This window comes from Heterocephalus glaber, unplaced genomic scaffold, assembly GCF_053883595.1.
Source record: "Heterocephalus glaber isolate CG9 unplaced genomic scaffold, H.glaber_assembly_v1.0 deba00001460, whole genome shotgun sequence".
Taxonomy (NCBI): Eukaryota; Metazoa; Chordata; class Mammalia; order Rodentia; family Bathyergidae; genus Heterocephalus; species Heterocephalus glaber.
The window spans coordinates 7,845,556-7,857,942 of record NW_028258307.1 but is presented as its reverse complement, the minus strand read 5'-3'; the positions used below and the strand labels follow the sequence as shown (position 1 = coordinate 7,857,942).

Sequence of the window (12,387 nt, the reverse complement as noted above, 5' to 3'; positions counted from 1 at the left end):
CTGCCTGGTGCTGTCCCGTGCTGGCTGTGTCCCTGCAGCTCCACTGGCCCCACCCAGCCCTCTGGAAGGCAGGCAGGGCACGGGAAGCCTGGCACAGGCCCTGGAGAAGCTGCGACAGCATTCCCACCTCTGGAAGTTACACCACAACACTAGGTGATCTTTTATTGGAAACTTAACTTGAAAAAATAAAATTCCAAATACATATCCAGGTGTGGCAAACCCTCTGTGCCGGCTCAGACCTGTGCAGTGACGTGCCATTCTGTGTGGCAGGGTAGCCCCAGCTCCCTGAAGACCCGGGGCTTGTCCCTGCACTTGGCCTGAACCTGAGCGAGCAGCTATGTCATGCTGCAGTGAGGGGACCGCACAACCTCCCCATTCCCCAGGGCAGCAAACCATGCCTTTGAGGTGAAGAGCAGCAACAGGGGTGGATTCCCCAGGATGGGTCCTCTGGAGGTAGACGCGGTCCCGGCCGTGTAAGCAGAGTTTACTTCAGCTGTGCTGCCGAAGGAAACAGGCCTCCAAGGGCTGAGGTCTGCTCTGCCCTGGGCCAGGCTACGCTCTGGATGGTTCTGGAAGTGAAAAGGCCCCTGGGGTTTTTCTACACTGCTTACTTACATCTGGGGCTGTGAGCAGGCAGAGGTAGCCTGCTGGGGGCTCCTAGAGTCAGGCTCCAGACAGTGAAGGCATTCAGGTCAAGGGCTGGCAAGGCACAGTAGAGGCCACCATGGGCCCCAACCTGCCAGCACCAGGAGTCTGGGGAGTGAGCTCAGTCATCGGCCACGATGGAGAGGGCTCGGAGCTCGCTCAGCTTGGCCTCGTTCTCCCGCTCTCGCTGCTCGTCTGAGTGGCCCGGCTGGTCAAGCTGCTGGGTCAGGTCTCCGAAGATCTTGTGCATTTCTGAGTAGTACACCACCTGGTGGGAGGCAGGGCCTGTTGGCAAGGGCCAATCCTGGGGACGCCCAGCACCCCCAGGCCCTTGAGCAGCACTGACTGCCTGAGGGGGGTGTCCCATTGCTGCCCTGTTCCCACCCTCACTGCGTCTGAGCTGCCTGGGGGGAAGAGCTGGGTATCCACTGCACTGCACAGAAGGCTCCGGTCAAGACGAGGGGCAGCAGGCTGGCAGGGGCTTGGGCAAAGGCTGGGGGTCAAGGTGCCGGTTTCCCTGCCAGCAGTGTGTGGGCAGGGGTGCTGTGCTTCTGGGGTGGCTACAGGACACAACACGGGCAAGCCCAGGCCCGAGGGGCTGGCTGAGTGACGGGCAGCGTGCCTCGGGCTTCACTGTGTCTTCTAAGCCACACGGGAAGCCCAGGGTTTTTGTCCCCAGGAGAGACATGGCAGTTAGTGACTGCCAGAGCCTTGAGAGCCAGTCTGAAGAGAAAGGGAGCGGTGACACCTTTCTAGCACCCCACTTCTTCCCACCCCAGCCTGTGCTGTTCCCGGCCTAAGGTCTGCAGCCAAGGGAGCAGCTCTGAGGCCCGGCTCACTTTCACAGCCCTTCCAGGGTGGCCAAGCAGTGGGGTCCAGAGGACACAGGGATGTGAATTTGGGTCAGGGTGCAGGAGTTGGGGAGACTTGGCAGCTCCACAGAGTGGGGCAGGGGCCATTTCTGCCTCAGTGTCCACCTCTTGGCCAATGGAAGCATCTGCTCCCGTCAAGTCTTGCCTCTGAGCAGCTGCCAGGAGGGGGACTCATTTTCTACTCAGAGATGTGGAGACAGTTCCTGGGAAGGCAGCCCTCAAGGGGCAGGCCTGACTGTCCTCGGAAGCCTCCAGACCCCAGCTAGTGCCAGTGCGGTGAGGGCAGCTAAGTCAGGACAGTCTCAGTTGACCTCTGTCATCTCAGGAGCCGGGAGTGTGGATGAGCGCTGGGAAGTGGGGGGGGGGGCAACTCTGTGCCTAGGCCTCACCGCTCGTGAGTCACCAGGAATGCTCACTTCTCCAGTGACTAATGGCAGTGGCAGCCGGGTAAGGAGGAGGCAGGCGTAGGGGAGGCAGTAAACAGCCCTGGCCACCCTGCTGCTTGGTTACGGGGTGTCCCCAGTCTCCTGAAGGCTCTAGCCTGGGCTCCCTGCAGCCTCTGGGGAGCTGCAGGAGGGATGGTGGGCACGGGGTAGCACAGAGGTCACTGCTGATGCAGAGGGAAGAACCCCTCTCCCTCCTGCTGATGGCTCTGACTTGCTGCCCCCTAGCAACAGTGCGGGACTAACAACCTGAGTCACCTAGCAAGTCTCAGCTCTGGTACAAGTCCTGCTCAGATGTCAAGCCCCACTCCAGGGCTTGGGGTGCCCTCCAAAGCTGCAGGCTGGGAGGTGTGGCTCAGGTGACCGTGGGATCGACAAGGAACAACGATGCCCACTGGAGGGCGTCAGACACCCAGGCAAGAACAAGAGGGCAGGCCATGGTGGGCGCTGGTACGCCTGAAGCTCTGTGACTGGGGTCAAAGGTGGACAGTGTTGAGTTCAGAGGTCGAGGTTGGCATCTTTGATCAGCAGGGCCCATGTGGAGGGGCCCTGCTGCTGGCTCTGGCACCCGACCTTTCTATCTTGCCCACAGGGAGAATCATCCTGGGGAAGGCCTGGCACCAAGTGGGCAGGTGGGGGAGAGCTACGCAGCATGCGCTCCTGCACCCCAGGAAGAGGAGAGCTAGATTCTGGTCTGTGCCCCGCTCTGGTTTGCTGGCCCAGTACACAGCTGGGCGGTGCCCCACACCACTGTACCCCAGCTGTCCTTCACTGGGGGCATGGTGTGCCCAGCGCCCCAGGCAGCAGCTAAGCAGGACTCTCCCTGGGCTCAGGGACCCCCCTGTGAAAAGCTCAAAGTCAACACCCTCGTGTTCGCCTGCTAAAGGAGGACTAATGAGGGGTAGCACTGAGTCTTCAGAAAAAGGCCTCCACCTTAGAGGGGTCTGGCGGGGCAAAGAACCTGCTCAGCCGAAGTGGCAGCTGAAGGTGTCACTTGCTTTCTTCTTGCTGCTTACAGTAAATTTGAGAGGAAGAACTCTAGGGAAGAACGGTTATAAAAAGGAGCTTCAACCATGCTAGGGCTGGGATTAACCCAAGAGCAACAGAGGAAGCCAGAGAGAAATTCCAGCCCTGTGGTTCCAGAGCCAGGATCTTGGCACTGACTGATTTCCCACAGTGCCTGGGCCAGGGACAGACTGGCGACCTCACCTGCGCCCGGATCAGGGACTCAAAGCTGGGCTGGAAGTAGTCAAGGCGGCTGCCGTAGAACCGTGGCATCTCATCCAGGAGCTGCTTGTTCTTGGCCTCGAAGTCTTCCTGCACAGGTCGCAGCTCTTCTCGGGCCTAAGGATGGGACCCTGGAGTTAGGACATGGGTGCATGAGTAGGAGTGGGGACAACCGGTCTCTTGGACCCTGCTGGTCCCCAGTGAAGGGTGGGACTTGCTGCAATGGCCCTTCTGTCCACCCCACCCCTCCTTCTGCTGACCACCTGCTGGCTCCCTGCCCGCAGCACCTGGTGGAGCTTGGCCAGCACAGGCCCAGTCTTCTCCTTTTCCTCGTACTTCTCCACCTTGGCCTGCAGTCGCCGATAGTCCTGCAAGGCCTGCTCTCGCCGCTTCACCGCCATATTGAGGCTCGGGAAGACACTGCCAAACCTGCAGCGCACAGTCGGTTACTCCTTCAATAGTATCTGTAGCAAACCTACTAAGCGCCAGACCCTGGTCCAGGCCTTGGGCTCACCAGGGCCAGGGAGATGAGCCCCTGGCATGGTGGCGCTAGCGGTGAAGGAACGATATTGAATGGAAAGGTCAAGGGAAAGCAGATGGGGCTGGGTACCACTCCACTGGGCCTGATCCCACCCAAGGGAGAACACGAATGATGTCCCTTGTCCTGCTGCTGCCACCCACTGGGGCCACACCACACTCCAGGAGAGACTCAGGACAGGGAGATGACATGCGACTTGCCAAAGGTCACAGTCAGGCAGAGGTGGCCCAGAAGAGAACTCAGTGTCCAAGTTCTCTGGCACCCTTGCTGCTACCTCAGTGCCAGTGGCAGGTAAGATTTGAAACTAGCAGCTACTTCTGTCCAGGGCACCTCTCCCTTCAAGGGTTCCTTTGCACTGGGGGAAAAGCAGAAATGCCATAGTTCTATCCCCACTAAAGGGCAAATGGACAAAGCAGAAGTTTCAGGAAGATGACATGGGGCCTTCTCCTACCCCTACGACTAAATAGGACTGAGACGGGAACTGGTCAGAGGGGTGGGCCATTCAGAAAGAGCATCAGCATGGGGTCCTCGGGCACAGCCACCCTGATGAGTGCCACCTTTACAACGAGGGGCTACGGAACTGGGGACAGGCTCAAGGCAGGGCTGCGCTCCCCAATGGTACAGGGTGGGACAAGACCATGCAAGGCTGTGGCAGGCTTTTTAGAAGCATGGCATGGAGGAGCTTCCTGCAATGTGCAGGCCTAAGGTGCAGCAGATAGTCCACTGCTGCAGGAGGGCCCAGCCCTCCATGCCAGGTCTACTGTGCAGCTGGGAGCCCTGAGTCTGTGGATACTTGGCATGTGGCACAGGAACCTGATGACTCTGGCCACTCAGGGTGGAGAGACATAGCTGGTGACCCATGACCACAGGAGCTGGCTCCTCCTGGAGGAACCCAGACAAGATGAAGACTAGAGCAGGGGCAAGTCCAGGGCCCTCAGTCTGTGGCCAAGGTGAGCTTTCACATGCCTCTGGAGCACAGAGGGCATCTGGGGGTGTGGGGGTCACCTTCCAGTAGATCAAATACTCTAAGAAGCACAATTTCCCAAAGCTGCCTTGCAAGGAACATGCTTGTGAATTTGGTATGTAAAGGGTTCAACAAGCCAGGTGTGATGGTAACACCCATGATCCCAGCACTTGGGAGGCTAAGGCAGGAGGACCACTGAGTTTGAGGCCAGCCTAGGTTACACACTGAGTTCAAGGAGACCTTGTCTCAAAAACAAAGCAAAAGGCCGGGGATTTAGCTCAGTGGTCTCGCCACCTGCTGCGCTAGCGCAAGGGCTGGAGTTTGATCCCCAGTACCAAAAAAAAAAAAGTTTAGGGCCAGGAATTTAGCTCAGTGGTTTTGCCGCCTGCTGTGCAAGCGCAGGGACCCGAGTTTGATCCTTGGTACCAAAAAAAAAAAAAAAAGCAAAAAAAGCCTCAACAAATCAAAAGATCACATGAGGTAAGACGAGTGATGAATATGTTTGCCAGAGAATAAAAAATAAACTTGGCCAAGCATTAAATGCCTCAAACTAAGTTAGACTAAGGGAGGTTATGGTGGCCTAGGACTTACCCTCAAAGGCCACTAGCGGTATCCACATGGGCTCCTCACCTAACTGAGAACACTAAGGGAGGAACAGACCGCCAGAGCTTCTCTGACCCTGCTGTCTGCACAGCGATCACACTGATACTGGACTGATTTGCCAGGTAGAAGTAGGTCCACTCAGCGCCATGTGAACTGGGGAGGTCCAGGCAGCAGCAGTAGCACACATGCTGTCCAGTGGGTCTGCAGCGGTGAAGCCCAGCAGCTGCAATTGAAGTTTCAGCTGCCAGGGGACCTGCTCTCCCTTCCTGGGCAGCGTCTGGCTCAAGGCAGCTGGTACACTTGGGCCTGAGAAGCCACCATGTTGCCCTTTCCTCCTCCCTAGAGGGACAAGAGGTGTCCAGCAGCTGTTTGATCCTGTCAAAAGCAACCTGCTTCTTGGGTGACCCCAGTGCCTGAGGCCTGGGTGGCTGCAGGAAGAGGGACAGGGCAAGAGTGAGATGGGGGATGCAGGGTGGCATTTTCTTGCACTGGCTACAGTGCCACCACTTAGGGTCACCTCCTGGGACAAGACCCGGCAGTGCTGGAGCCCAGCTGACCACAGTGGCATGGGTACTGTGGCTGTCCCGGTCCCTTTTCGCAGCGCCATTTCCACCTGCACTCAGCTCCAGCAGGGGAACTATGTCGAAGGACCCAGTCAGCCTTTGAAGGACATGGCAACTCGAGTCCAGGGAAAGTGCGGATCTAGGCCAGTGAGGGGGGAAGAGCTTCAGGAGACAGGTGGCATCTAGCTGTGCCTATAGGACTGCCTAATATCAGAGGTTCCTCCTCCACAGCCTCTGGAACCAAGGCTGCCCATACTCTGCAGGGGAAATGGCTGTAGTGGCCCGACCCTTGTGTGGGAGACTCCTGCCTCCCACAGCAGTGTCAGTCAAGCCGAGGCTCACTCAGGCCACTGCAGGTGACTTTCTGACAAATGACCATGGTGTGTGTGTTGGGGGCTGTGGGCCTGGGGCTGGGCTTCTCCATGGCAGAGAGGGTCAGGTGTCACACCTGTCTATACCCAAGGGGCAGCCACTGTGAGTCAGGGGATGGGTGCAGCCTGCTCTAAATTGGCAGAGGAAAGAGGGGACCAGGATGCGAGGGCTGCTCCCGACCTCTGCCCCACAGAACCCCTACCTTCCCATTTTCCTCTTCGCAGTCAGGGACAGATCTTGCCAGCCCATGTGGTGGGCAGTGTGGACGGTGACGTCTAAGGATGAGGGTCTCACAGCAGGACCCCACCCCCACGAGAGGTGGCAGCTTCCTCCAGCTGCAGGGGCAGGCGCAGACAGGGAGAGGCTGCTCCTGTGGCCCTGGGACCTCATAGAGGTATCTGCTGGCTCCCTGGGGAGCAGGGTGGAGGGACCCAGCTGTCCCCCAGCCATGACGCTTGCACTTTCACTGATCTGCCCCACGGAAGCCAGACGTCTGTGCTTCGTCCCTGTTGCCCCTTGATAAGCTGTGGTGAGAGATGGGAGGCGGAAGTCCCTGGGCCAGGTCTCCGCTCACTCAAATCATACCTCCTGGTGCCTCCTTGGCCTACCCAGAGCTGCTGCTCCGCTCCGAGTCCCCACTCCACACCCCAAGGAGCCAGCTCAGCCCTGAGGAAGCAGACTGAGGCCGGTGGGGCAGCTGCGCCATCCTCCCCATTCCCAGCACTGCACCCCTGCTGTCCTAGGGGTCCATCATAGCTCCTCCAGACTAGAAGCTCCTGGGGTCTGATTCACTTGATTCCCAAAGGAGAGAGGGCAGCCAGGCCCCACCCCAGGCCCTCACCAGAGGCTGCCTGCTTCTTGCTCCACTCAGTTTCAGCACCAAGCTGGCTTCCCTGGGGAGGCGAAGCGTGGGGTGAAGGGGAGCAGGGAGGGAATGAGGCCGGCTGGGAGGTGGGCTGGGAGCAGCCGGCCTGGTGGGGAATGCCTGCCATTCCTCATCTGAGCCCACGCAGCCGGGATCTTCCACCCACCAGGAAAGGGAAATTGAAAGCATCCCCGTCCAACATGTGAACAGACCCAGGGGCTGGGGGATTAGAGGCCGAGCCCCCTGGGGGGGAAGGCTGGGGGTGGCAGGGTGACCATGTGGCCATGATCTTCATCAGAGGACAGGAAAGCTGCAGTTTCCTGTTTCCGGTGCTGAGGTCCCTGGGAACGTTTCTTCTGGCACGAGGCAACAGGCAGTGGCGGTTTATGTGGTCTGGGCAGATCGCATGTCGGCTGCGGGATGCAGCAAGAGCCAGCCAGGGTGGTCAAGGGCTCATGCAGGGGTCAGCAGATCCGCTGCGGAGATGGCAGCTGCCCCCTCTGCCACGCCCCCACCTTCCTGGCAGGTGGTGGGCTGCGAGCTGTGGGAAGCAGCCGGGGTTTCTCTCCATGTGGCTGCAGAAGCCAGGGATCTGATTTCAAGGCCGCCTCGCTGGTTGTGAAATCAAGACAGCAGCCAACTCCTCAGTTCTCTGAGCTGGTGTCCCTGCCTTGCTCTGTCAGCCTTGGGTGCCCGTGGCTGCCTTGGTGTCTCCTGAGGCCCTGGCATACAAGGTGCTCTGCGGGCAGGGCCTGTTCCACCTGTGCTCTTTCCACCCAGCTCTGAACCTGGAGGCTAGGCCTGACAGCCACCAGCAAGAAGCTCATTCTGCACCAAGCTCCCCATGTGACCCTGCAACAGGGGCTGGGCTGTGCCTGGGGCTTGGGGAGCCCACTCTGGGGAGGAGGCTGGGGCAGCAGGACAGGAGAAGCCAGGAGAAATCCCTGCCTGTGCCAGGCTCAGCCTCTCAGCTTCACACTGCCAGCTGGCTTGGAAAGAAGCGCTCTGGAGGTCAGGAGGGCTTTTTCCTCCCCCACCGCACCTCTTGGAACCAAACAGGGAAGGAACAGCTCAACATCCCCCAACACCAGGGGCTGGAGGATCAAAAAACTGCTCTCTTCATCTCCCTCCAGGCCCTGATCCAGGCCTAATGATAATTAAGCAGAGCCTCATTACCCAGGGCCTGGCAAGGCAACTGCCAGGGACCACCGCAGAAGAGGTAATAAAGTGCAGCTGCTGGGCTGCAGCGGGAGTCTCTCCAGGTCAGCGCCCGGGGGAGAGGCTGGAGAGGAAGGATTCGGAGCTTCAAGGCTGAGCCTCCTCACCCGGGGGACCTAGGGAAGAGACCTGTCTGATCGCTAACCAGGCCCTGGTGGTCGGAAAATGAGTCTTACAGAACTCCTGGCCCTCACGGGTCACGAGCGAGGGGACCCTCCCAGGCAGGACCCTGCTGCTGTGCCCTTCCCGCCCCCATATTTCCAAAGCTGAGCACTGCAGGCAGCTGTGCTCCCAGGCCGGCTGAGATGCAAGGTCTTGCTCGTGTCCGCTGAGGGCTAGCCAGGGATCTGCTGGATGAACTCAGCCAGCCTGGCCCCGAGGGGCCCAACCATGAGCAATGAAGAATGGAGGAAAGGGCCAAGTGACCCCTGACCACCGGCGTGGCGTCTGGCACTCAGGACGTGGCTAGGCAGTGGCAGTGCTCTGGGGCCGCCAGGAGCCTTGACCCTGAGCCACACTGTGCATGGCTGGAGGCCCCATGAGAAGCAGGGGACAGGCTGCTAGATGGGCCCCTTGCTCCCCCAGGCTGATCTGCCTTTCCCATCAGGGCCCCGAGGCCCGTGTTCTCAGGTGATCTTACCTTTTCAAGGGTTCAATCACCGTCTTCTGGATCTGGTTCACCTGTCAGAAGAAAAAGCCAGTGACATCAAAACTGGGGCTCAGGGCCGGGGGCTTAGCTCAGTGGTTCTGCCGGCTGCCTGGAAAGCACAAGGTCCCAAGTTCGATCCCCGGTACAAAAAAAACACAAAAACAACCAACTGGGGGGAGCGAGGTTCTTTCTACAAGGGGAGGCTCCGACCTCCTCAGAGGACAGACATGTCAGGGACCAAGAGTGGGGCAGGACAGGCACAGTGTGCACCTACCCCTGCCATGGGAGGCCCGGCGCCGGGTCCTGCTTGTCCCCCGAACCCTGGAGGGCAGGATGGGCAGGGCAGCCTCACACACACTCATGGCTTCATAGGAGGCTGAGGAAGAGCATGAAGCCCAGGCTGGGAAGATGGGCGCGGGCCGTGAGGACCAGCACAAGGCGCCACACCACAGGCCGAGGGAAGGAGAGGGTGCCTGGTGGCCGGAGGCCGAGACCCAGTCACCTTTTCTTGGTTGAAGGCGTCCATCCGCTTCATAGCCATGTCCAGGGCTGTCACCATGTTCAGAAAGTCCTGGTCCTGCTCACAGAGGGGATTGGAGAGTAGGTCCAGGGAGATCTTCACTGCAGATTTCGACATGGCTGTAAGAAGCAGAGGGAGGTGAGCCTAAGGAGCGGCGGGCTCCAGCTCTCAGCATTATGTGCCATCCCCCAGCCCAGAACCTGTACCCCCGACCTCGTCCCATGCCTACCAGGGCTGGGACAGCTACACAGGGCCACATGGCACCACCCTTAGGGCTGGATGTGCCCTCCTGACCACAACACCACGCCAAGGAATTCTTTTAAGGAGCTTTATGGACAGCAATGACGTAACAGCTCTGGTTCCAAAGATATGATTCAATAAATCCCAAGAATATACATTTTAAAAGCCTCTCCAAGGTGGCACTGCTGCAAGCTCAGTCTAGGCCTCCTATGTACATGAGAGACTACCCCAGTTTACATGGGGGGCAGCGCGCTTTGCGGGTCAACACTTCAGGCCTTGTGGGCCATACACAAGCCTGGACGTCATGGGTGGCACGGAGGCAGGAGGGAGACCTGTCGGTAGCTGAGGTGCTTGGTTCCATACTCCTTTTCAGGTCTGAATTATTTGCAAACAAAATTCTAGAAGGGCAGAGAGAGGGAGCAGAGGTGGGGGGCTATCTGTACCAGTTCCAGGGTGCTTCTGGCTGAGTCTTAGGGCAGAAGGCTCTTTTCTCCTTATTTTAAAAATTATAATTAGCATGTATTAATTGCACAGATTAATGGTTTCACTGTGACATTTCCATAGACTGTGCTTCACTGGAATCCACTTTCCCTAACACTCGTACTCTCTTTCCCCCATCTAGTTCTCCTTTCCCAACAGGTTCCCTTCTTCCTGCCATCCCTGCCCTGATGCCACATGAGAAAACACACCATGCTTGTCTTGCTGAGACTGGCTTATGTTACTTAGTGCGATAACCTGTAGTTCCATTCACCTTCCTGCGAATGATGCATTGCTCTTCTTTATGGCTGAACACTACTCTACTGTGTACATACACCCCACAATCTTTACCCATTCATGTCAACAGGCACCTAGGCTGAGTCCGTAACGTGGCTGTTGTGAACAGTGCCCTGATGAATGTGGATGTCCAGGTATCTTTTGTATGCTGACGTTGACTCTTTCTGGGACACACCCAGGACAGGTGGAGCTAGTCCTATTTTCAGTTTTCTGAGGAATTTCCATAATGTTTTCCACAGTGGTACACTAATTTACACTCCCACCGGGTGTGACAGTTTTTTTCTCTGTATCTGCACTAGCAGCTGCCATTTGTTTTCTTGGTAACAGCCATCCTGACTGCAGTGGAGGGAATCTTAGTGTAGTTTTGATTTGTATTCCCCTGATGACTACAGAAGGTGAACATTTTTTCATACATTTATTGGCCATTTGTATTTCTCAGAAGTGTCTATTCAGTTCATTTGCCCAGGCTGGCTTTGAACTTGTGATCCCCTGTCTCAGTGTCCCACGGAACAGTTGTTATATGTGTACATCATCATGCCTGACCAAAAGACATGTATTTTAATGCAGGTTTTTCCTACTGCTATGTCACTAAATTTAAGATGTTATCACTTGTGGGTTGTCTTTTTTTTCTTTTTTCTTTTGGTGGTACTGGGAGTCAAACCCAGGGCCTCATGCCCACTAAGCAAGTATCCTGACAACGCTGCCAATCAAACCAGGACACACTACCTAGTGTTATGGTGCTTTGATTTCTGATATATTAAATGTGAAAAAATGTCTCAGAACTGATTAAGGCCCAGCTTACAGCCCATCCCAGTGTGACCTTCCTGCCACCCCATGTGAGGAGCTAGGAGCCCCATGCCTAGCCCTGCCTGCCCACTGGGTCAGGAGAAGCAAAGTCCCCATGAGAGTGCTGCAGGCATCACAAAAGGGGCATGCTCGTGAGAAGACTAGAAGTGCAAACTCTCTAAAAACACTGATGCAACAGAGGAAGAAATTCTGTGAAGTGACTTCGTAGGTTTAGGAACAAACATTATGCATGATTTGATCTGATTATGAAATGATCACATATGGCACAATTAAGAGATAATAAAAACCTGGATAAAGATGGAAAAATTTAAACAATGTCTTCGACTGTTTTTTTTTTTTTTTTTTGAGGGGGGAAATTCCTAAAAGCTGGGGGAGACTTTTCTTCCTAGGATTCCTCTTTCCTAGCACTCTCACATCTTTAGGCTGCTGGTTTTGCTGAAGTGCATGAAGTCAGTGAATTGTGTCACCTGGGCCACTGGCAGTGGACGGAAGTGGGTCGGGCATCCCACCGGGGCTAGCTTGGCGCTTCTGCCTCTGCAGGGGCTGGGAGGGGCAAGGGGCCTCACACAGTCTGCAAGGCTGGTGAGCTTCATTTTGTTTTGTTTTTGAGACCAGGTCTTGTTATGTAGTTCAGGGCTGGCCTTGAGTTCACTTTGTAGCCCAGACTAACCTCAAACTGGAGGTGATTATCCTGCCTCAACCTTCTGAATGCTGGGATTACAAGCTTGCATCCCCATGCCTGACTAGGCTGGGGAGCTTTGAAAAACTCAGAGAAAACAAGGGTCTTGGGCCTCCCTTAGGATCCAAAGCCTGATCACTTTGAGTCATATACACTTTTCTGAAAGAAAGATCATCTTTAGACAAAGCCTGGAGATTTTACATCCTGACTGGGAGCTCAGGAGATTTGGAGGTCAGGAAAGGTATAACTTGATTCCCTCCAACTGTCAGGGCCAGCAGCTCTTTTGGTGTGTCCCTCGCCCCCCTGCCCTGGTGTCAGCTGGGAGTGCAGCAGGACACATTTCCAGGCCTTGCCCACACCTGATAGGTCAGAGAGCTGGGGCAGGCCCAGTGTTCCGAGCCACCCTCA

At 56.7% G+C, this 12,387-nt stretch overlaps 1 protein-coding gene across 5 annotated transcripts in view; it reads right to left on the bottom strand.

Moving 5' to 3' along the window:
- Window positions 1-136: 136 nt before the first annotated feature.
- Bin3 (bridging integrator 3) overlaps window positions 137-12,387 on the bottom strand; it is a 42,023-nt gene continuing 29,772 nt past the window's right edge. For 3 of the 5 annotated variants that reach the window (XM_004848329.3, XM_021261273.2, XM_021261274.2), the window contains 5 exons: window positions 9,462-9,598; window positions 8,951-8,991; window positions 3,475-3,616; window positions 3,170-3,304; window positions 137-913 (listed from right to left, as the gene is read on the bottom strand). In XM_004848329.3, the coding sequence (XP_004848386.1) occupies window positions 767-913; window positions 3,170-3,304; window positions 3,475-3,616; window positions 8,951-8,991; window positions 9,462-9,598 (602 nt within the window). In that variant the 3' untranslated portion in view covers window positions 137-766. The other 2 variants (XM_021261275.2, XM_004848330.4) reach the window with 2 other exon arrangements.